This window comes from Camelus bactrianus, chromosome 11 (genome assembly GCF_048773025.1).
Source record: "Camelus bactrianus isolate YW-2024 breed Bactrian camel chromosome 11, ASM4877302v1, whole genome shotgun sequence".
In the NCBI taxonomy this organism is placed as follows: domain Eukaryota; kingdom Metazoa; phylum Chordata; class Mammalia; order Artiodactyla; family Camelidae; genus Camelus; species Camelus bactrianus.
Window position 1 is genome coordinate 42,594,791 of NC_133549.1, and position 26,243 is coordinate 42,621,033.

General features: G+C 34.0%; 1 protein-coding gene across 5 annotated transcripts in view; it reads left to right on the top strand.

Moving 5' to 3' along the window:
• The window catches only part of HPSE2 (heparanase 2 (inactive)), a 568,967-nt gene that overhangs the window by 63,220 nt on the left and 479,504 nt on the right, over positions 1-26,243 (top strand). For all 5 annotated transcript variants that reach the window (XM_074373795.1, XM_010971071.3, XM_045507507.2 and 2 more), the window contains exon 3: positions 6,196-6,357. In XM_074373795.1, the coding sequence (XP_074229896.1) occupies positions 6,196-6,357 (162 nt within the window). The remainder of the gene's footprint in view (positions 1-6,195; positions 6,358-26,243) is intronic.

Sequence of the window (26,243 nt, forward strand, 5' to 3'; positions counted from 1 at the left end):
CTGATACAACTCATATTCCTATCTCTTGTTTTGTGTTAATTTTTCTAAATTACATCTATATATGTTGTAACTATAGCATATTTTCTTCTTTATATAATCTTATGCATTTTAAAGAAATTAAAAGCGTAAAGGGTCTTTTATAGTTACTTACATATATACCATTTCTAATGTATTTCATTTCTTTTTGAGTATTTCACTTACCTGGTATCATTTCCTTTCTTTCACTCAGATCCTTTCAAAAGAAGGACTTCCTTTAATATTTCTGGTGGTGCAGTTCTGCTGGTAACAAATTCAGACTGTCTTTTATATGAAAAATCTCTATTTTACCTTTATTTTTGAATAGTTTTGTTAGTTTTGACTCCGATACAGAATTCTTGGTTTTCAGAAATTTTTTTCTTTTTTTAAAAATTAAAAAAATTTTTTAATTGAAGTATTCTCAGTTACAGTGTGTCAATTTCTGGTATACAGCATAATGTCCCAGTCACGCATATATACACATATATTTGTTTTCATATTCTTTTTCATTAAAGGTTATTACAAGATATTGAATATAGTTCCCTGTGCTGTACAGAAGAAATTTGTTGTTTTATCTATTTTTATATATAGTGGTTAACCTTTGCAAATCTCAAACTCCTAAATTTATCCCTTCCCACCCCCTTTCCCTGGTAACCATAAAATTGTTTACTATGTTTCTGTTTTATAGATGAGTTCATTAGTGTCCGCTTTTTTCTTTTAAGATTCTGCATATGAGTGATATCATATGGTATTTTTTGCTTACTTCAGTTAGAATGACAGTCTCCAGGTCCTTCTATGTTGCTGCAAATGGCATAATTTTATTCTTTTTTATCTCTGAGTAGTATTCCATTGTATATATATACCACAACTTCTTTATCTAGTCATCTGTTGATGAACGTTTAGATTGCTTCTATGTCTTGGGTATTGTATATAGTGCTGCTATGAACATTGGGGTGCATGTATCTTTTTAAATTAGTGTTCCTTCTGGATATATGCCCAAGAGTGGGATTGTTGGATCATATGGTAAGTGTATTTTTAGTTTTTTGTGGAATCTTGATACTATTTTCTGTAATGGCCGCAGCAGACTGCATTCCCACCAGCAGTTCAGAAATTTTTTCTTTGAGCAGTTTGACTATGTCATTCTACTGCTTTCTGTCTTCCATTGTTTCAGATTAGAAGTTAACCATTACTTGTATTGCTGACTCCCCTTTTGAGCTGAGTTTTCTTTCCTGCTTTTAAAATTTTCTTTTTATCTCAGGCTTTCTGCAACTTTACTGTGATATGTCTAGGTATAGATCCCTTTGTAATGATCCTTTTTGTTTGTTGTAGTTCTTGTAATCTGTAGATTAATAATTTTCATCAAATTCAGAATTTTTGATGTTTTTTTCCCAGTAATTTTCTGCTCTTTCTCCTCTTGTTGCTACACTCCCATCAACCATCTGTTGGATTCCTTCATTTTGTCCCATAGTTCTCTGAGTTTCTGTTCATTTTTCCTTGATTTTTTCTCTCTACTTTTCATGTTGGGTCGTTTCTATTCATCTGTATTCACATACTCTGATTCTTTCTCTTACCTTCTCAAAATCTGCTGTTAAGCTCATCTAGTGCATTTTTCATTTCAGTTCCTATACTTTTAAACTCTGGAATATCCATGTGGTTCTTTTTCAAAGTTTATATTTCTTTATTTCAGTCTGCTATTTATTGAGTCATCAGGTTTTTAAAAAATTATTTAAACATGATTTCTTTTAATTTTTATAAACATGTTTATAATCTATTCTTTGAAGTCTTTGCTGGGCACATATAGAGTTAATTCTATTGACTGCTTTTGTTCTTGAGTCTTGGTCACACTTTTCTGTTTTTTGCATGACTTGTAATTTCTTGTTGGAAATTGAACATTTTAGATATATCACAGCCAATCTGCAGTCTTTTTTTTTTCCCATGAGAATTACTTTTGTTTTGCCTTTTTATAAAGTAAGTTATTTAGATTTAGTCTTTCTATCTCATAATGGTACTGATGCTTCTTCTCAGTTTTAAAAATTAATTTTTTTCACATTGACCTCCTAGGGTTTGCCTCTGAGTATTATAGCTTAGTGATCAGCCAGTGATTGTTCAGAAGTTGTGTTTAAAACACTTTGAATCCTTTTTAAAAATTTTTTTATTTTTATTTTTTTAAAATTAAAAAAATTTGATAGACTTTATTCTTTTAGAGCAGTTTCAGGTTCACAATAGAACTGAGCAGAAAATACAACAGAGAGTTCTCACATGGCCCTCCCACCCACACATATATACTTCCCTAACCTCAACATCCCTCATCGGAAGACACTATGAATCCTTAAGGCTATTTTCTCTCTCTGCTGATGAATTTCTGTGTAAATTGGTAAAAATGTTCAGTTTTGTGGTAAATTTTAGTCTGCCTCGCCTTTTACTTTACTCACAGCCTCTTGGGGGTTCTGCTCAGCCAGTTTTGTGTGAAAAACCTTACGCTGAGTCTCCTGTGCATGTGCACACAACCTCCTAGTTAGCCAAGGATTTGTGGAAAGCTTATAAAGAGCTCATTTTTATTTCTTTCAAAGTTCTAAGATCTCTTTAAAATTTTTGACTGGTTTGCCAGTCTGCTACTTGCCCCAGTTGGAACTATAACCTTTGGCTAGCAGAATTGTGGGTTATAATTTGTTGAAGGATCGAGAAATACATATGGCAGAAAGAAGCAGGGACAAAAATACAAACACTGCCATACTCTTGTATATCCAGAAGTAATGGTGGGCAATAACTTGATGTTAGTGTATCAACTTTCATGCAGGATGCTCTCTCCCTTGTTTCCTCCTTCAGGGAGGGCATGTATTGGGTCTTTTGACATTCTTGAATGTTGTGTCATGGTAAATATCATAGGGGGAGATGAGATGACATATAAATATCTTGATATTAGGCTTATAACAACTAGGAATATCAATAAGAAGAGGAGAACTAGTAGAGGAAAAGTACAGATTTAGAGATCATCTGCTCTATTAACTTCTCAGTTTGGTAGACCTGAAAAAAAACTGGTGCACAAGTATATAAAGTTTTTAGTCTCTAGTTTCATGATTATTTGGTAAATTAGTTGAAATTCATACTTAAGTCTTCTGACTTTGAATCTTACTTCTTTCTATTATGTCTGGCAAAGAACCTACAAAAGCATAATCTTTGTAGAGCTATAAAATCCTTGAGTTAAAAATGACCTAAAAGAATAATACTATCCTCCAATATTAACTCTCTGATATTATTATAATTATTAACAATCACTAAAACAACCAGAACTTGTTGAACTTCTAGTATGTCCCTATTGCAGTATAAGCACACTACAAATATGTTATTAGTATTTTCATTTTTAAAAATTAAGAAAGGAGAGATTTAGTGATTTGTCCAAGAGCTCTCAGGTAGTAAGTAGTAGAGCAGGAATCCAAAATTTTATCTATTTTAATTCAAAGTCTGTGCCTTTAACTATCTGTTATATTGCCTCATGTGATGTCACTGAAAATACTTAACCCTGTACTTGGCAGGCTTTAATAACTATACTGAAATCATTTTATTGTGCATATATTATCCAGCCTCTTCTTGAATATTTCCAGAGACAAGAAACTCACTCCATACTCAAGAAGCTCTTTTCCTTATAGGACAGTTTCTATTGTTACAGTTTACTCATGTGTAACTGGATTGTATGTCTTTTGGTTACTCCCATAATGTTTGGCTTTCTTATAGATGTCTTATGTATGAAATAAGTCTCCTATGTATGAAAATGAGTATTTGTTAGTTTTTTCTTTGCCAGGTTCAACACTCTCAGTTTTTTTCAGCTGTTAAAAAAATAAAATTATTTACCATCTTGGTAGTTTTCTTTGGTTGCACTCTAGATGATTAGTATACTGCTGAGACTATTACAGCTAGAAGTAAATAATACCACAAGTAGTATACTAATAACAATAATAATACCTACCCTTTATAGAGGTCTTATGTGACATATAGAGTGCTAAGTCTTTTACATCTCTACAATAACAGTAGAGGAAGAAATTAAGGCTTACAGGGGTGCTTTTGTCTGTCACCTCTGTAACTAATAAGTGACCTCTGTGCCAGAATTTGAACCTAGGTTTTTTGTTTTGTTTTGTTTTGTTTTGTTTTTAGAATCTTAGGATATTTTACTGGCCTGTGCCATGGAAGTAGATGACTTCATCATGTGCTTATTTCATATGGATAGGCTTTAGCTAAAACCTGTATAGCCTGGATCCTTTCAGTATTATAGTATCTTTCAGGGTGCTCTCCCATCTTTTCCTTTTTCCTTTCATTATTTTTTTGAAATATATTTTTATTAAAGTATAGTCAGTTTACAATGTTGTATCAATTTCTAGTGTACAGCACAATACTTCAGTCACATAAGAACATACACACATTCGTTCCCATATTCTTCTTCACCATAGGTTAGTGTAAGATATTGAATATGGTTCCCTGTGTTATACAGTAAAACTTATTGTTTATCTATTTTATATATATTAATTAGTATCTGCAAATCTCAAACTCCTAATTTATCCCTTCCCACCCTCTTCCCCCACCCTGGTAACCATAAGTTTGTTTTCTATGTCTATGAATCGATTTCTGTTTTGTAACTAAGGTTGTTTGTCTTTTTTTTTTTTTTTTGATTCCACGTATAAGTGATATAATATGGTATTTTTCTTTCTCTTTCTGGCTTACTTCCCATTCTCCAGGTTCATCCATGTTGCTGCAAAGGGCATTATTTGATTATTTTTTATGGCTGAGTAGTATTCCATTGTATAAGTATACCACAATTTCTTTATCCAGTCATCTGTCATTGGACATTTAGGTTGTTTCCATGTCTTGGCTATTATAAATAGTGCTGCTATGAACATTGGGGTGTGTGTGTCTTTCTGAATTAAGATCCCCTCTGGATATATGCCCAGGAGTGGGATTTTTGGATCATATAGTAAGCCTATTTTTAGTTTTTTGAGGAATCTCCCATTCTGTTTTCCATAATGGCTACACCAGACTACATTCCCACCAAGTGAAGGAGGGTTCCCTTTTCTCCACAACCTCTTCAGCATTTATCATTTGTGGACTTTTTAATGATGGCCATTCTGACTGATGTGAGGTGATACCTCATCGTAGTTTTGATTTGCATTTCTCTGGTAATTAGTGATATTGAGCATTTTTTCATGTGCCTATTGGCCGTTTGTATGTCTTCAATGGAGAATTGTTTGTTTAGGTCTTCTGCCCATTTCTTGGTGGATTTTTGTTGTTGTTGTTTATGTTTCAGGCATAAAGAATAGAAAGGACTGAAAGGCTGAAGGAAGAAATTTTTCTCTTACTGAAGTTTTGTCTTTTAATTTGGCCAGGGAAGTACCCCTAGTGATGTGTGTCTGCAGCGTATTGACCAGAACTATGTTACATGGCCACCTCTTACTTCAAGAAAAACTCAGGAATTGTATATTTTAGCTTTTCAGTCTCTATAGTAGAAGAAGGCAAAGTAGAAGAGATTGTGTTTAGGATTTGGGTCAGCTAGTTAATAATGTCTGCCACATAACTTTCATAGATTATTGGAAGGATTTAATGATACAGTGTGAAAAGATTTTATAGAGTGTAATTTAAATAAATGTAAATGACTTATTAGTCCTCTTGCCTTCTATTGATGCTCTTAAAAACTTGAATATATTCTTGACTTCATTCCAATTTTTAATTTAAGAATCAGAAAATCTACCGCTTACTTCCTGGCCAAGTGTCCTGAATACACACACTGGAGCTATCACCGAGTCCTACAGCCTGAAGTACAGGAAATGACCTTCATAGTCACTATTATTAGGCAAAGTTGTATTATTTTCCCCCGTGGTAAAAGATGTTAAGAAAAGGCACCAGGAAGTAAATAAGTCCTGAAGGTGAGCTGAGAAGGGGAGTGGAGGAGTGAGAATTTTAAATGAGGTCAGAGAAAGCTTAAGAAACAGAAGTCTCCAAAGAATTTGGAAATGACCAGAAAAACGTGTAGGATGTATCACCTTCAGGTTTATTACTTCTCAATCTCTTTATTCTGATGAAAATGCTGGTAGTTTATAAAATTCTGTCATATTCGGTAAAACAGGACTTTGATGTGTATATGGTTTTTGTTTTGTTTCTGTTTTTGCTGCCTGTCTTCTTTCTTTCTTTTTGTAGACATTGTTCGAAGTGATGTTGCCTTGGATAAACAGAAAGGCTGCAAGATTGCCCAGCACCCTGATGTTATGCTGGAACTCCAACGGGAGAAGGCAGCTCAGATGCATCTGGTTCTTTTAAAGGAGCAATTCTCCAATACTTACAGTAATCTCATATTAACAGGTAAGGCTGTTGGAGTCAGCTGGAATCTTAGAGCACTGTAGATTGATGGTCTCCATCAGTTAGCAACTCGATGCTTAGGAGGCACTAAAGTGGGATTCAGACGAGCCTACATCTATCTGTCTCTACCCACTATATCCCTTTTTAAATTGTGATGACTCTTGTATTCATATAAAAATGTATTATATTTTGTAGATGTATTTTGGCTTGAGGTTATGGGCAATTCAGCATGTGTGTTCTCATAAGAGAGAACCAATGAAAACCTATTGAAGCCTTGTAAAAATATGACTTTTTAGATGTGTGCCAGTAGAGTTGAGAGAATTACTAAATTTGGTGTCTAAGAAGCAGCTATTTTCCTCTTTCTGTGTATGCCCTTTCTATGAACCCAGTGAATATAAAGATGAAATGTAAAAGAGATAATGATCCACAGGCAGAGCTGAGAATGTTCTATTCTTGGTGGAGTTTGAAAATATCTAGGGAATTTGATTTTCTTTTTAAGAGCAAAGAGGCTATGAGACTGAACCACATGCCCTGACATTGTTGGTTTTAGAAGGGAAGTGAATATATGTGAGAGCTCAAAGGAGAAACAACTTTTTGCAGGGCTGCTGCAGACTTTGCTGGTAAAGGGCATGCAAGTTGTGTGCTTTTGTCAAGTTTTGGAAAAGAGTCTCATAGCAGACTCTAATGTAAGACTCATGAAGAACTTGAGATGAACTAAGAACAGTCCAAGTTAACTATTTTCTTAAGGGCATGCAAGGCAGATCTGCATTATATTGATTCAAATAAACCTTAACAAATCAAAAGTGTGCACTTACCCTTGTTTATGAATATTAAAAAAATAAAAGAGATGGAATGTTTGACAGGTTTTGAACATCTCACACTTATTTTTGTAAACTCCAAGTTAGGAAAATTTTAACTTTTTCTACAGGCTTCCTGGTATTTCACCAGGAATTGCTGAGTGGCAATCAGATTGTTTTGCTTTTGAAAAAACACAAGTCTTCCAACTTTTCATCTCATACCTGGTAGAAGATCCAACAGCATAAGATGAAAGCCAGATTTAAATGTGGCTTTGGTGAACAGAGAAGAGGATTATGGATTTCATAAGTATAGGCCCCTTATAGGCCCTATTTTTTGTTCTCTGGTAGGTCATTAAGGAGGGAAAACTTAAAAGTGATTTATGTCTAGTAAATCCCAAATTGATTAGTGAAACTGTGTTGAAGTTTAGATGTTTGGGAAGAACAAATTTTTCTCCAAATTTCTTAAGTCTCAAATGTACAAATGTATGTGTATTTGGTATTTTACAATTCAGTTATTGGAAATGAAATATTTTAAACTATTTTTATTCTAGTATTTTAAGGCATGTAATAGAAAGGTCAGAACCTGTGTTCTCTAATGTGGCATAGAAAGGGCTTAGGGTAATTCTAACCCTAAACTGTGCATCCAGAGTATGGCTTGAAGGCATATTATCTTTGAAAACACAAGTGCTCTATTGAGTTCAATGGAATCTTTTCTAATTCTCAGTAACATAATCCCTTTGGATGTTTATTCGCAGTTCAAACTGTTGGAATCAACATTGTCAACTTTTACCCTGACAACTTGCTTACTTTCTACTAAACAAACTTACCCTAGAGAAGAGCCTCTTTCCTGCTCTCACTTCTCCCAAACTGCTTCAAAGAGTCCTCAGGCATTTTCCACATTTTTCACCCAAATGCCTGTGCAGAGGTGGTACCTTACTGCAGACAGAGCATTTGGTGTGCCCTGGTTTGTTTACATGAAAGTTCAAAAGGTTTTGGTTCCAGGTGTTGGGAAGAGAAGGAGTCATTTCATTTTAGCACCAATAGTAAAACTATTTTAATATCCTTTAACTAAGTCTTTGATTTTACACAGTGTGGTTTTCTAATTGTTATGAAGTTTAATCCTTGATTTCTTATATAAATTTTGAGAACATGGTCTCCAGACAGCTAAACATAATATTTAAACATAACTAAACTAACTTTTGTAAATATTTCCCTTTTCAGTGATGAATGTATGTTGGTAAGGAGGGTGAGGTTGAAGGGGCAGAGACCTCTCAAATGAAGTGACTTTCTTTACCAACATGTTCAGAACACCTACCCTCAGATTTCTGCTTGGTGGTGTTCCACTTATTTCTTGTAACTCTGGCATAATGTTTGAAGTATCTGCGATGAAAGTATTTATGTGGGAATAGGAGGAGGAAACTGGGTCTCCAAAATCTCAGAAAGATAACTTTTTCATGCTTCTGCTCTCCTCTCACCCTTCTCCCCAGTTATTTACAGAATTTCATATATACGGGTAGCAGTGAATCATAATTGTTTCCTGATCAGTTAGTGGTATAGTCTTTATTTTAAAATCAGACAACTAAGGTCAAGTATAGGAAAACATTTAAAAAGTGATTGAAATGTCAGTATAGTAAGAAATTAATAAAGTGATTGAAATGGCAACTATTAAAAGCATGTTAAAAACGATGGTTGTTGCCCTCCACCTCACAAGCAAGCCCTCATTCTTAGATCTTTAGTGATATGACTGTCAGTATTGAGGTGAGAGGCATGCCTGCATATTCTGCAGTCCAGCTCACGATCTCTCTTTAAACAGCCATCCCTCAGATGAGGGCAAATGATAATTGTAGCTTTGAGGGTTGTTTGAATATTTAATAAAAAAAGAAGCCAATTCTATAGTCTTAATGACAACCCAGTTAATGGAAACTAATAATTCTTTAATGCATATATCTTATTGAAGTAGTCCTCATTATATCATAGTTTTTAAAAAAGTGGATTGTATTTTTGCATGGTATTAAACATGTCTTAATATTTTAAAGTAAATGATTTACGTGATATTGGAAATAATGTTAGCCTCACCTAATCTAGTTGGTTTTTGACGTTAAGTCTAAGGTTATGGGAAGGTGATGGAGTAATTCCAGGAGAACATCAATGATAGAACTATTTTGAATATGTTGTACTTTTCCACACTGACTCACCAGCCTGTGCATGTAATCCTGTCCTGTAGCTTCTTGACTATGAGACTGTTAAATGTCACTGTGCATGTTGCTCAAGGAGTGATAAATGAGAGGGAGTTGGATAGGAGCCTTTAAAAAAAGAACAGGGATCATGTCTTCCAAATGTTTGTGCTCTCATGAGTCTTAATGTGATAATGCTCTATACGTTTGTTGAAAATGTTCTGCTGAGTACACAATGAATGGATTCACTCAAAGACTACTTTTTAAGGGTTAATTTTGACATCTATTAAATAACTTTTTATAGTTTCGAATTTATTTTTCTCTGCTCCCCTGATGAAACCTCCTCCACCCCTTGAGGTATTACATATTGAAGTTTTGTGGCAAATACGTGTACTATAATCAAATGAAAAACAGAAAATAAAAAGTTAAAAGTTAGCCTTAAGGGACAATACATTTTCTAGGATTTTGTTTAGAACATAAACTCCTGGAGGGCAAGGAATATCATATTTGTGCAGCATTCTGCACAGTACGTAGAACATAGTGAATGATTCTGAAGTGAAGTCAACTTTTAAAAAATTTATTTGTGCTGTGAAGTCATCTAGTCAACTCTGTATTTCCAGGCAACCTGAACTGTGGTCATTATAAATGGACAGCATTACTCAAGATGCTTTCCAAAATTCCTTCATGAGGACTCTTGTCATTTTATTGGCTGTTACTTTTGGTTTTGTACCTCTTATTTCAGTCATTGGATTCCAAAGTAGACTGGAATTCCTGTGGTTGGCTTACTTTATTACTGTGGCAAATAAATTGAACAAAAGAGGCTCATTTCCCTGTTGTGGCCAATTCTTCTAACGTCAGTTGGGCAAAGGGCTCAAATCAGTGGGATGAGAACTGCTCTCTCAGTTCTCACAAACCTTAATGCTCAGAGGACTATATCCAGGTCTGTTTAAGTATTTGCATTCTATTCTATAGTATTGACTGTAACATACTTTATTTTACCATTTACCTATTAATGTATATTAATTTATGTACATGTTGATGCATTTATTTCTGTAGAGTAGAGATTTCTGAAAGGGGATGTGTAGATCAAAAGGTATGTATTTTTAAATTTTATAAATTCAGGTTTATTGAAGTATGATTTACATTATAATATAAATAAATTTTGACAAATTAATATACTATAGAGTCATATAACTATCATTGCCATCAAGATACAGAACATTTCTGTCACTCTAAAAATTCTCATCTCCCTTTGCAGTTCCTTTCCAAACCTCCAGTCCTTAGCTGTGTCTGATCTGATTTTTGTACCTAAATGTCTTATCAGTGGAATAATAAAGTGGTTGTGTGTGTCTGATTTCTTTCACTTAGCTTTTTTTTTGAGATTTCATCTTGTTGTGTATATTAGCAGTTGATTTCTTTTTATTGGTGAGTAATATTTCATGTTACGAATATCCTACAATTTATTTATACATTCATCTGTTGTTGGATGTTTGGTCTATTTCTAGTTTTTGGTGATTATGAATAAAGCCACTGTAAACATTTGTTTTCAGATCTTTGTGTTGACACATGTTTTCATGTCTGTTAGGGAGGTACCTGGAAGTGGGATTGCTTGATTTTATGGTGCCCATTTAACTTTTATAAGAAACTGTCAGACTGTTTTCCAAAGTGATTGTACTATCTTGCATTCCACCAACAGTGGATATGAGTTCTAGATACTCCGTGTTCTTGCCACCAATTACTGTTGTCTGTCTTTTAAATTTTAGCTCTTCTAATGAATATGTAGTAGTATCTTGTGGTTTTTATATTTGCAATTTACCTCATGGCTAATGACACTGATCATCTCTTCATGTGCTTATTTGCCATCTGTATATCTTCTTTGGTGAAGTGTCTGTTCAAGACTTTTGCCCATTTTAAAAAAAATTAATGAGTTTTGTTTTCTTGATGTTAAGTTTTGAGAGTTTTGTATATGTTTTGGGCTATAAGTCCTTTATTAGATATGTGATTTGCAAACATTTTTTCCTCTCTGACTTGTCTTTTTATTTTTTAACGCTTTTTTAAAAAGAGACAGTACCCCCAAACTTAATTTTGATGAAGTCCACTTTATGAATTTTTCTTTTATGGTTTGCATTTAAAATTTTAATGCATCTTGCCAGATAATTTTTAGAAAAGATTATGGAAATTTCCATTCCTACTAGCTGTGTCTGAGAGCAGTTATTTGCTAGCATTCTCATTAGCACTGGGTATTAGTGCTCTTTTCAAGCTTTTCCAGTTTAACAGGTGAAAAATATTATCTCGTTGGAATTTTCTGACCATATCAGGGCAAGTATACTTTCACATATTTATTAGTGATTTGCATTTTATGTTTTGTGAATAACCTATTCATATTCTTTGCCTTAAAAAATTGGATGTTAATCTGTTTCTTATCAGTTTGTAAGTGCTCTTTGTGAAATCAGGAGCATTAATCCTTCGTCATATGTATTGCAAACCGTTTGCCTCCCTGGATGTCATTTATTTTTTGACTCTGTTTTTAATTTAGAGCTTTAATCCTTTACTATGACTGGAATTTATGTTTATATATAGTGTGATGTAAGCGTATAACGTTGTTTTCTTCCAAGTAGCTAGCCAGCTTTGTGTACACTGTTTTTTAAAAATAAAACATTCTTTTGCCACTGAATTGAGACATCATATATGTTACATATTATACTCCCACATATATTTGTACCTGTTTCTGAACTCTTCTTTCTGTCATTTTTCTATTTATTTCTGTGCCAATGCTATACTGTTTTCCTATATGAAAAGGCTTATTAATCTTCGTTTTGCTTTTCCAGGGGTTTTACAGCTGTTCTCATATAATTACTTTTTGAAATGATCTTTCATTTTCTCTAATTAAAGAAAATTCATCATTGGATTTTGATTGGAATTACATTCATTCTATATCCTAATTTGGGAAGGATTGATATTTTTCTGATGTTGTTTTCCACTTAAGAACATGGTATATCTTTCTACTTGTTCAGTTCTTGTTTTATGTTGTTTGATAATATTTTATAATTTTTATATACTTTCTTTTTAAATTTATTCTTTAATATGTTATGCTTTGTTGATGTTGAGAGTGAATTTCTTTCTCTTTATGAACTTATTTCCAGTGTAGAAAGAAGCTGTTGATCAAAGACAAAGGTAGATTTGTCCTTTTCCTAAACTTTTTCCAATTATTTTCCTTTTAATTTCTAAAAACCTCCCCAGAATATTGAAAAACAGTGGTGATAGCTGCTTATCACATGATTTTAATGAAAATGACTTCACTGTTTCACGTGCATAAATATCTAATTATCCACTAAAATTAATCCCTTGAAAGTCAAAATATATTTTTGCAAAATGCAAGTGACTTTATTATTATTTATGATTATAATAGAGGAAAATATTTTTATCAACATTCTTCTAGACATCTATCCATATACACATATACATGTCATAAATGTATAGGAAACACATAATTTTATACAAACAAATTTTATACAGTATATATGCCTATTATTTCATAGCATCCTTTAAAAAAATATTTTGTAGACACCTTTCTATATCAAAGAATATGGGTTCATATTCTTTGATGGCTCCATTAGAATTCTGTTATTGTATGGATATATCATAATTGTTTAACTGATCTACTGATAGGCATCATGGTTGTCTCTAATTTTTAATGATTATAAATAATTTTGTGATGAATATCATTGCATATATATCTTTGTGCAATTCCTTTAAGTTAGTGCTATGTCAAAGGAATGCACATTTAAAATTTTGATGCATTTAGCATTTGCTCATGCTAATTATTTTCTGTTCTTTTATCTGTGTTAGTGTAGTTATTGGTATGGCATTGTTTTTAATTATATTTCTTTGATTACTAGTGAGATTAATGATTTTTTTTACATTCTTTGCCATTTTTGTTTGTTCTGTGAATTGTACATTTCTTTAGCCTATATTTTATTGAGTTATTAGTCAATCTTTAATTGAAATATAAGGTCATTTTATATAGTAAGGATAGTAATCTTTTGTCATGTATATTGCCAAAAAATATATTCTTGGGCTTTCAAAATTTGTCTTTGTTGTATGTGTAGTTTAGTAATTTTTCAAGTTTTTTTTTTCTCTCTCTCTGGGATTGTCTCTACCCTGCCCTACTCCAGAACCAGGTTTTATAGTGGTGTTTGATTCGGCTGTATGTTTATATTTAGGATGCTGTACATCCAAGTCCCTGGGCACAAAACCTGCCTGAGTTCTGAGTGTCCTGTAATCCCTTTCACCCCTTCTCCCTGCCACTTCCCATCAACTATTGCTTCTGGCAGTAGGACAACTGTGTCTTTCTTTCCCCCCCATTTAGTGAATCTGGCTCTGGTCCTCCATCTCTCCCAGAGCACTTTTCATTGTCTCTTAGCAGTCAAACTACTGGCTGCCACTGTGACAGTGATGAGGGTGGCAGGTTTGGAGCAGGAGACTCCTTTATTTGTAGTTTTTAATTAAAAAATTTATTTATTTATTTTTATTTTTTAACTGTGTTTTTGTTTTTGTTCGTTTTGTTTTTTGGAGGGAGATAATTAGGTTTATTTATTTTTACTTCTTAATGGAAGTCCTGGGGATTGAACCCAGGACCTCGTGCATGGTCCTTTAGATATGACAATCAGGGAAGACCTCTCTTAGCTAAGACTTTATAGCTTTGTAATCAAGCATTAGTATGTTCTAAGCCTCAGTGTCCCCATCATCAATAGGTGAGCAGTAATATATGCATTGCTTTTCTCTTGGTTTATTTTTGGGAATCCTTGTCTCAGAGTGTGTCACAACTAGAAGAATAATGTTCTTGTATTTGAATAATAAGAGAATGGTGTGAAAATACTTCATTGTAAGAGATTTGTTTCATCTCTTTATAAATGAAAAAATCATAGTGGATCCTTGATGCAGAAATGTACAAGTGGTTGGTCAGCTTTTAATTCTACCCAGTGTGTTGATTCAACATGTGAGTTTCGGAGTCAGTCTGAGTTTGACTCTAGAACAGCCACTTAACTAGCTCTCTTACCTTGGGAAGTTTTTTTCCTCTCTAACTTTAATTTCCTAAGGTGATCATATCTTACATACGTCAGAGAATTGTTTGAGGTTTAAATGAGGTTTTGTACGTAATGCTTTAGCACACTGCCTGGCACACAGTAAATATTCAATAAATATTAGATTTTATTATTGTGATTAATCCTACTTACTTTCAAATGCAAATATTACTCTTGGGTAGCTCAGTTTCTTTTTTGGTACTGAAATCTCTATGCTTTAGAACCTTAATTGACCCAGTGTGGTAAGATAGAAACAATCAGAAACAGTTTTGAACTCTGCTGTTAACTTGTGTTAATTTCATGATATATCTCCGTATCACTTTGAACCTTAGATTTTGCAATTATCTAGGATGTGTGTAAGAATTAGTAAAATAAAGTACAAGTCACTAAGTCCCCTGGAAAATAATGGTCTGATAATAAGTCATGTGGGAAGTACTATTCAAAAAATTTTTTCAAGCATTTTGAGTTCCTTGAAGGAGTGATACCTAGTAGATGAATGTTAGTTGGTATTAGAATTCTTCCTGAATACCCTAAAATGAAGCTCTGAAGCTGAATAGAACATAAATTAGAGGTATCTTCCAATGCTATTATCAAAATAATGAAATGCCTGCATGAAAGTCAGTGTCCATTCACAAGTGCACAGTCATGAGGTTAAAAGCCCATGACTAGAAGTTCCCTTTGTTCCCCTTTTCTCCAACTGCTTTATGGTTTTAACTACAAAGATATACACTCTGTTAACTGTAAGTCCTTTATGAGCCATCATCACATAGTGAAAAAATTTTTTACAAACTCAATTCTTATTATTATATTCAACAGATATAAAATTACATTTTGATAAATATGATCAGAAAAAAGTAACATAGGAGAAAAGGATATAAATGGAAAAACTGTTCATTTTGTACATTAAACACTTACATTGGCAATAGTATAGTGCTCATGTTCTGCTTCTCTCAAAATTAAACTTGGGAGCGTTGATTGATTGATTTCTGTACCAAGTTGATGGAATCTTTTTCTCTTTATGAATCACAGAATGAATTTCTTTGTTTTTAGGAATCTTTGTGTTAGGAGACCTGGGGAGATGATTATTGGGTCTTGCTTTTCATCCAGACTCTGTAAAAGATGATATAGGAAGGAGTTCTTTGAATTCATTTCAACTTAGCTCTCTTGTTTTCTCACTATGAGATGCAGTTTCTCAGAGGTTTCTTCATTTAAGCTGATGGCATCAGATAAAAACATAACTGAATAAAAGCATAACTCAATGAAAGGCAGTGAATTGAGTGTAGACAGCCCTCTGCAAGTCTGGTTGAACCCAACTGTGGATTTTAGAGTATTTAGGTCAGTGGTCTCTAAGGTCCAGGTGGGTGTGGGAGAGGGTATATAAGCACTCTAGGAGATGTGGAAGGAAATCCATTGAGTGGAGGAGTTTTGCTGGTAATTAATTACACAGTCATCTTGTCAGAAGATGATTAGTTTTGTATATTTTTTATTTAATCTGAGAATAGGGTGGGTGTTTTCATAATTGGGAGGAACTGACAGTGTACCATCATCTGTTAGATTGTTTTAGTGTATTTTAACATATTGCAGTTCACATGTGCACAGCTAAGTGGATTTAAAGGGATTTTTGAAAAGAAACTGGATTAAATATAGTTCTAATAATGCCAGCACAAAGGACCAGCAAGAAGATTTAAAAACTGACAGTTCATCTTTCAGTATGCAATCTTTGTCAGCTACATAATGCAGTAAAAATAATACGACAAGATGTCCAAAAAAGTCTGAATTATCAAGACTATTTGAAAATTGAATTTACATATGTTATTTTTAGCAATGTGTCTTCTTGAAAGTTTCTGTAATACCCAAACATTCTTATTAATACTATTTTTAAAATAGGAGCAAAAGGTTTTTTGAACTATTATAAAAAATAAATACAATTTAAAAATATTGCTGATTAATTTAAAATTTCTTTGACCTATGTTTTACAATGTAACTAAAATGTTACTGCAATAGATGCATGTGTAATATATGTTACATATATTTAATTTTATATTATATATGGATGAATTATAATTAAAAATATTTTACTGATATGCAATCAAAAAAATTTAGAGACCAGCAACCTGTGAAGTCCTGTGTTCCTCAAAGCAGCATAGGAGAGTAGATATGAGCAGGAACTTTAGGGTTTAACACACCTAGGTTTTGATCCTGTACTTACCATGTACTAGTTGTGTGGACTAGAGCAAATTACTTAATTTCATTCCCATTGGTAAAATAGAGGATATATTGCATGGTTTGTGAGGACTAGATTAACTAATGTTATGAAGTGCTTAATACAAAGTCATATATACACTCAATGAATGTTGGCTATTTTTGTTGTTATTGTTTTAATTATTATATTATTAGTAATAAAGAGATTGTCCTCTTGGCAGTCTTCCATAGATAAGCTCATGTGTCAGGTACTATCACAATGCAAAGTGAGAAAGAACTAAGTATATTACTAAAGAAGTTAAGTCCTTAAACTTCGTGATTGTTGTCAGAAGTAAAGTATTCTATGCATCTGTTTTGGGAGTGTATGTGTGTGTGTAAGGGTCTAGGCTTTGGAGAAAGTGCAGAGTTTATTGTAGAGATTATAGGGGCAAGAGCACATGAACACACTTGCTCACTTGCCACACTTCTCCCTCAGAGCAACTCTTGTCTCTGTTAGGGTTCTGAAGAGGAGAAATGCGACTGTCCTACAATTTCCTTAGTCTTTGGCCCATTTCCTTTGAATTTAATGGTTTAGCTGTTACAGGTTACCTGTTCCTTTTCTTAGTATGAAGAAAAGTTTCAGATTTGCAGATAAAGCTTCACACATAATCTGGTAAGTGTGGGAAAGTATGGTAGGAAGTGATAAATTTTACTATGCAGTGGGGAAAAATAATTTTGTTCATTTGAAAAGACGTTTGATTCTCCTGTGGCTTATGATGTAAAATATATCAGTGTTACAGTGATTGATGGTTAACATATTAGGGAGAAATGTTTGGAGTTGAGAGATCCGGATTTCAGTTTTACCATTTGCTTGGGGCAAGCTTCAGCTTCCTCATTCATAAATTTGGAATCACAGTATCTGCCTTTTGTCAATATTCTTTCAGCTCACATCTGAGAACCTGTCATATGCTATAGCACTATGCTAACCACTAGGGATATGTAGATGATAAGACTTGATTTGATCCCTGCCTTCCATGAAAATATAGTCCAGTAAGGAGATAAAAATGCAAACAATTATAGCTCACTGTATTTAGGGCTATATTAGGAGAATAAGAGTCTGAGTTGACTTAAGGGAATCAGAGAGGCCTTTATGAAGTAAATGGTGCTAATGATCTCTTAAGTTTCCTATTCTTACATTAAAATTCTGATTAGCATGTGTTTCAGAAATTAAGGACTGTTTGGCAAACTAAAAAGGGTAGATATAGGAGGAGTTTTCTTCAGATTTGTTGGTAGCTTCTGATGCTTTCAAATAAAAAAAATTACATATAAGTCCTACCTTTTTTGTACACTAAGATTAGAGATATTATAGATAGGTACCTGCAGAGGTCATTTGGAATTAGAATTGTTGAGCAACCTGAAAGATCTCAATTTTTCTTCCTTGTTTTTTCTCATCTCTTTCTTTTGCTTGTATGAGGATATACATTAAGGCCTCACCCTCTGATTTCTTCCTTTAGGTTTTAATCCACCCTTCTGGCTTGAACTGTCAATAGAGGTGAGACTGATTTTGTGGAATCTATAGCTTATAGAATTATAGAATTTGCCTTATAAAGGCAAATAATACAAAATTTTAAACTCCAAATCACCCACAAAAGTTTATATGGAAAGGCAGGAGACCCAGAATAGCCAACATAATACTGAGGAAGAACAAAGTTGGAGGATAGATATTACCTAACTTCAAGATGTACGGTAAAGCTACAGTAATCAAGATAATGTAGTATTGGTGAAAGAATAGACGAATTAGATAATGAGATGGAATAGACAGCCCAGAAACAGACCCATGTAAATATAGTCAGCTGATCATTGACAAAGAGGAAAGTCAATTCAATGGATAATTGAATTCCATTTCAGTTCTTTTCAACATGTTGTGCTGGAAAAACTGGACATCCATAAAAAAAAAAAAAAGAGAGAGAGAGAAATAGAAACAGATCTTTCATCTTTCACAAAAGTTAACTCAAAGTGAATCATAGACCTAACTTAAAACACTAAACTATGAAACTTCTAGAAGATAACATAGAAAAAAAATCTAGGTGACCTTGGGTTTGATGATGAGTTTTCAGCTATAACATTAAAAGCATGATCCATGAAATGAAAAATTGGAAGTCGTACTTTATTAAAAACTTCTTCTCTTTGAAAAATACTGTTAAGATAATGACTACATTAGTTCAGAAATACACTGAATTCTTAATTTTTAATTAGGACTAATATAAAATGTTATGTTTGATTTGTCAAAAAATTATCCTTCCCATTCTCTATGCATACACTGTGGTATGTATTTCAAAAGTGAAATTGCTGATCCTCCAAAGATATTATTAGAAAATTCTGTTTTATGAAAGGGAAAATGACTAATAGTGAAGATTTGAATGAAGCTTTATGAATCTTTTTGGTAATTTTAATAGATTATTTTTGGGCTTCCTAATCCATTAATAAAGGAAAAATGGAATAAAAATGTAACTTTTCTTGTCATCAGAATTTAAGTAAAATGTTTATTTTATCCAGTAAAAGCTTTATTTTCAATCGCCAATTTCTATTTGCCCTGAACATATTTTCTCAAGATTACTATTTTGTCAATTCATTTTGTGAAAATAGGACTGTATACATTCTTGTATAGATGAGTCTTACTCCTCCATAAATCTTCCCCTTTCCAGTGCATTGAAGTCATACTTTATGTTGGAAGGAGGGAGGATGCTTATTATTACATGCTCCTAAAGCAAAGAGGACATGGTATACCTGTCAAAGGTACACACCCTGAGGAGCAATTACCACATTTGTGCTGAGGCTGCTGCTCTCTTCTCTTCAGAGAGGAATTTGCACTAAAGAGCTGACCAGGAGCTGAGAATGTGATCTCCTTTTCAGGTGGTCCTAGTTCAAAGTATATGTGCTAAACAGAAAACAGTACAGGAAGCTAATGCTATGCCTTTTTCTTTTAAAATATCTTCAAGATTATGTTCTCTTAGGAGAAAAATCCCCAAACTAACATCCTTGTGTCTTTGAGTTGGATAATTCTATTTATGATGTTTAAGAGATGTTTGCTTATGACACAAACTCATTTGCTACCATATGATTTCTGGAGAACAAATTGGTCTACCTTTCTTAAAGATTTTTAAAACTATTTATTGAATTATAGTTGACTTACAATATTATATTAGTGTCAGAGTTCACAACATAGTGATTCTATATTTTTATAGGTTACACATCATATAAAGTTGTTATAAAATATTGGCTGTACTCCCTGCACTGTACAATACATCCCTGTGACTTACTCATTTTATAACTACTAGTTTGTACCTCTTAATCTCCTTCACCTATGTCACCCATCCCTCTGCCCCTCTGCCCTATAGTAACCACTAGTTTGTTCTCTGTATCTGTGAGTCTGTTTCTGTTTTGTTGCATTTGTTCTTTTGGTTTTGTTTTTAGATTCCACATGTAAGTGATAACATATAGTACTTGCCTTTTCTGTCTGACTTATTTCACTAAGCATAATACTCTCCAGGTCCATCCATGTTGTTGAAAATGACAAGATTTCTTTTTTTTAATGACTGAATAATATTCCATTGTGTAGGTATATCACACTTTCTTTATCCATTTATCTGTTGATAGGCACTTAGGTTGCTTCCATATCTTAGCTATGGTAAGTAATGCTGTTATGAACATCAGGGTGCATATATATCTTTTCAAATTAGTGTTTTTCTTTTCTTCAGATAAATACCCAAGGGTGGGATTGCTGGATTATATTAAAGATTTTTTATCTACATTTCCCCCTGTACTTGTCATATCACTCTCTCCAGAATTCTTTTTCCTCCATGTGAGTATGTTAACAGAACCTGATTTTCATGGGACCATACACAACCAGTCTCATCCAGTACTGATGTTTACTTCTATTTTTTCTAACTTAATTGTCTTATCTGTGATGACTCCATTTCTTTTTTGTGTGCTGGCAATACTCAGCCTAGTGTATGGAAACATTTTTTTTTACGTCATCTTCAGACTTTTTTGTAGATTAAGTGAATGGAAGAGAAGAATAGAGCCCATACTTGTTATGGAGGCAAAACACATTCTGGAGTATTTGGGGGATATTGAATGCTGCCACTTTTATTTTTCTTTTGAGAAGAAGAGGCAATAAAAGTCAGGCCCTGGCATAAGAACTTCCTGTTTAACCTTATCATTCCATTGTTGGAGTCATTGCATTTTCAGCTGTGAAATAATCCATTATACCCTGTGCCAGTTGGGAATGACTCTTTTGTTTGCCTGGCTATAGTCATCATTTCAGCATTTAGTCCTCTAGGCAAGAATTCCAAGAAACTCATAAAAAGCTACCCAGATAAGCATTTTTTCCAAATTAAATATAAGTTTACAGCTGGGAGTATTATTAGGAATCAGATCCAACCCTGGCATGTTATAGGTGGATAAACTGAGGCTACTTGATTAAGGTTACATAGTTGCCTAGGTGGGACTAAAATCCAGGCTTTGGATTTTTAGGTTCATTTCTCTTGCCACTACACTTCAAATGCTTTCTCTCTCAGAAATTAAATAAATGCTGTCTAATTGGAAAAGACACAATTAAAGAATGTTTCACATATGTAATACAAAATTTTTACTGAGGTGCTGCTCTAATGTAGAGGCAGGTACTTGCAATATGGAGGTAAATATGTCAGTGTTTCAGCCACAGATGAGCCAACTGTCTGTTGGTGCAATTGGGAAATCTGTGGCAACACAAGGAGGTTAAGTGTTCCACTCTCACATGTGGGGATCCAGAGTACCATTGCCTGGGAAATAGGGAAATACTTCATTTTACCTGAGTCTTGAAGGAATAATATGAATTGAAAATGCATGAGAGGGTGCAGTTTAATTTTATTGAAAATGTGACACCATTTAGCCATTTGTGGTGTACTTAGGCTTCCAAGACCCTGTAGTAAAGGCATCACTTACAAAAGCATCCAGTTTAAGAAATCACTTCACACTAAGAGGATTAAAGCTACAGGATAAATCCAAGAGGGACTTTCAAATTCTCTTTAGGTCATTTATTTTTGGTGGCTGGGTGGTAGTTGCCAATATGTAATGATTAGATTTTAGTCATAGATAATGGAGGAAAAAAATCTGTTTTATGTTTGTATTTTTAAAAAAATTATAATTGTTTATCTAGGTGCTAATATAAATTAGCCATGAAATATTATATAGAGAGAAATTAGAAGAGGTTTCTAAATAGGGGCATACTGTGTTACTAAAATAAACTTTTTTTTCCCCTTTAAACAGTGTCTCCTCTTTTTCTTGTAGCTTGCTACAAATCACTTTCAGTATACCCTCTCTTTTAGTCTGAAGTTACAAAATCTGTGGTTAATACTTTTTTGCTAATCAATCTGAACACAATAAACTTTTAACAGACTCTCAATCCTCTTAGCACAAGTCTGTTTTCCAACTGCCTAGTTTTGTGTTAACTGTATTTCCTTGTTCTCAGGTGTTTCCTGTCTTGTAGCTCAAAATGACAGTATCTTCTTTTAACTTTTCAGTAGCTCTCAACTGTCTCTTAAAGAGGAGATATAGAATGTTATTGTCTAGTTCAGCTATTAATTAATCATTCATCTAGAGAGGAATATAGCCTGTTTTCATTTTACACGAGTAAGATCTATATTTTATGTCTTCTTTGAAAAAGCAAAATAAATTTAAGCTGCTAAGAGGTCTCCTTATCGTTAGTTCTATCTTGCTTCTTGATGGAATATTAATATTTATTGAAGGTTAGTGAGATGCCCTCTTAAGATGAGTCCAGTAAATACTTAGTGTTCACTTTGTTACCCTTTCTGATTCCAAGAAAACCAGACAAGCTCAGTATGCAAGTCTCTGGGAGATACATGTTGAATTTTCATTCAGAAGTTCCATTACAATGCCAATAATATGCTGTTGGGATTCTGAGTAGTTTTTTATCAGTCATTTATTAACTGAAAATCAAATGTATAAAAGGTGCAATTCTAGGAGCTATGGAGAAAAAGAAGTTAAATATATATTCTTGATTTCCAGGGTAGCTAATTCAAAATGTCAAATATAGATCTAAGAATAAATGCCAATATAAAAATATCATTAAAAATGACAAAGTTAATAGGAAATGTGAAATTAAATTGTTACAATTTATGCTTAGCATTTGTTGAGGTACAGGAGGACATGGTTCTTTTGGGAAAGGAGTTTATGGGGAGAGCATTAACTCATTTTCTAACTTAGCTGAGAAATGATAGGGGCTAGAAAACCATTGGCAGAAAAATTTTTAAAAATTACGATGTCAGTATAGAAACTGATTAGTATATAAAGATAAAAGTTAACCTTTCAGAACTAGTGGGTCTGTTTAAAGGAAAGTTTAAATATTCTGTTTTGGAAGATGCCTAGACTACTATCAGATTAATGTCAGAGAAAAGGACATGTTCTAGAACAGTTAATGAAGAGTAGCATATTCTTAATATGTAGGAGTCAGAAAGGCCAGAGGACTAGAATTCTGGCATTAACATCAACAATGGGGCTTTGGAAAGTAAATTCTTTAAGCCTGAGCTTCCTCAGCTATAATTGGGGATAATAATAGTATTTCTTTCAGAGGGTATTTTGAGGATTAAGTAATAAATATACTTAGGACTTAGCACAGTGCCTAGTTCATAGTAAAGCTCTCACGCAAATGGCAACCATTATAAATATTATATAACCAAAGCTTAGAAAAAATAGAGGGGGTTTAAAATATAATAATATTATTTTAAAACTTTTGCACTGTTTTCTCTTATACTAAAATCACAATTGCTCTTCTTATACAAGTTCATGAGAACCTTAGTACTTTAGTTAACTGGTACAGGTTAAAAAAAATGGTTGGTGAGAGAGGAAATCAAGGTGGTAGAGTAGGAGGATGCTGAGTTTACCACCCCCAACAAATGCATCAAAAATACATCTACATGTGGAGAGATTCTCACTTTAAACAAACTGGAGACTGGTAGACAGACTCTTATATAACCAAAGCTATAAAGAAAGATCCACACAGAGTTGGGTAGGCAGGAATGGGAAGCAGTCACATTGAGACATGCACCCCTAGGAGGGGACATGGAAAATGAGGGGATTACATGGGCTTGGAGAACTCCCTGGGGAGTGAATGGTTTGAACCCTATATTGAACACAGCAGCCATGTGGTCTGACACTGGGAAGATGAGGTTGGAGGCCAGTAGGACTAACAGGAAGGCTGTAAGAAGCCTAGACTGGTAAAGAGCATGCACTTGCTTGCCTTCTGGGAACGAGGTGGAGGAAGCAGATTGAAACAGTCCAGGATTCTGGAAGGTTTCCCACCACTGCCCTAGGGCATGCTCCAGCCTATGCTAAATGCCTGCTCTGGTCCCTCTAGCTCCAGCCCAGCTCCCCATTAGGGTGAAGGCTACTGTTGCTGAGGAGAGTGTGCCATTGAGGGGTATGGAGCCAGCTCTGACCCAGCCCTGCAATTGAGCAGGTGAGGGTGTTCCTTACTGCTGTTTATGGAGGCAGCAGATTGGGAGTGATCTGGAGCTCTGACTATTGTGCTGGGACTGCCACAGCATGTGCTCCAGCCTGCACCAGATGCCCATGCCAGGTTCTTTTGCTCCAGTGCTGCTCCACTCTGGGATGAAGATACATTGCTGGGAGGGGGAATAGTACAACTTAGAGGATACAGAATCAGCTCAGGCTCCATCTTCATGTCTCTGCTTCAGCACCTTGGGACCCAGCCCCACCCCTGATATGATTTTAATGGCCAGGGGGCATAAGACAAGCCCAGCTCATGCCTGGATTTGGCTCTAGTCCCTCCATCTTCAGCCTCACCTCCCATCAAAGTGATAACTGCCAGCATCCTTGGAGGAAGACATGACCCATCCTCACTTCAGATCTAGCTCTCCCTCAGAAGCCACTGAGCACATGTAGACTGATTAGGGATGCTTCCACAAGGACATGCCTGTAAGACCAGGATAGGTAACTGTCTCACCTAATTTATTAGAGGAAGAGAAAGTTAAGCAAACTTACAAGATAGGAATTTGTTTCAAATGAAAGAATAAGAAAAAAAAAAAACAAACAAACCCTGAGAAAAGAGCTAATGAGGCAGAGACAAATAATTTACTGGATAAAGAGTTCAAAGTAATAAGAATGCTAAGTGAACTAGGGAAAAGGATAGTGGGAGTTTTCACAAGGAATTAGAAAATATAAAAAAGAGCCAATTAGGGCTGGTTCAATACAGTAACTGAATACAATACAGTAACTGAAATAGAAAACAGACTTGAGGAAATTAACAGCAGACTATGTGATACCAAAGAACATATATGTGATCTGAATGACAGAATAATGGAAATCACCCAATTATATCAACAAAAAGAAAAACAAATAAAAAAAAAAAAAAACAAGAACAGTTTAAGGGACCTCTAAGACATCATGTGTAGTAAAATTTACATTTTAAGGGTCCCAGAAGAAGAGAGAGAGAAAAGGGTCAAAAATGCATTTGGGTAATTTGATAAGGATCTCATTAAACCTGTAGATTGCTTTGGGTACTATAGCCATTTTAACAATATTAATTCTTCCAATCCAAGAGCATGGGGTATTTATTTCTTTGAATCATCTTTATTTTCCTTTATCACTGTTTTATAGTTCTCAGCTTATAAGTCTTTCACCTCCTTGGTCACATTTATTCCTAAGTATTTTATCTTTTTAATAGAATTTTAAAAGAGACTTTTTTTTTTTTTTTGCTTTCCTTTTCTGGTATTTCATTATTAATGTAAAGAAGTGGAACAGGTTTCTGTACTTAAGTGACTATCAGTTTAAAACAAGTAGATATAGATATAGGTCCACATATATGAACCCCATAGTATCCACAAATCAAAAACCTACGATACACAAAAACTAGAGGGAAAGGAGCACAAGCATAACACTAAAGAAAATCAACAAAACACAGAATATATCAATAATCACTTTAAATGTTAATGATACTCCAATCAAAAGACAGAGTGGCTGATTAAAAAAAAAAGCCCATCTATATGTTGCTTATAAGAGACTCACTTCAGAGCTAAAGGCACACATAGGTTGAAAGTGAGGGGATCGAAAAAGATATTTCATGCAAATAGAAGTGACAAGAAAGTGAGGATGCAACACTTAAATCAGACAAAGTAGACTCTAAAACAAAGTCTATAACAAAAGACAAAGAAGGGCAGTATAATAATAATGAGATCAATACACGAAGAGGATACTACCCTGGTTAACATATATGTACCCAATATGGGAGCACCTAAATATATAAAGCAGATATTAACAGATGTAAAGAGAGAAATTGACAATAATTCAATAATAATAGGGAACTTTAACACCCCACTTACATCAATGGACAGATCATCCAGACAGAAAGCCAATAATGGTGTTAAATGACACATTAGACCACTTGGACTTTATAGATATCCATCCACAAACAGCAGAATACACATCCTTTCAAGTGTATATGGAGCATTTTTCAGGATAGATCACATACTAGGCCACAAAACAAATCTTAACAAATTAAAGAGGATAAACATTATATCAAGCATTTTTCTCAACCACAAAGGTGTGAAACTAGAAATCAATTACAGAAATAA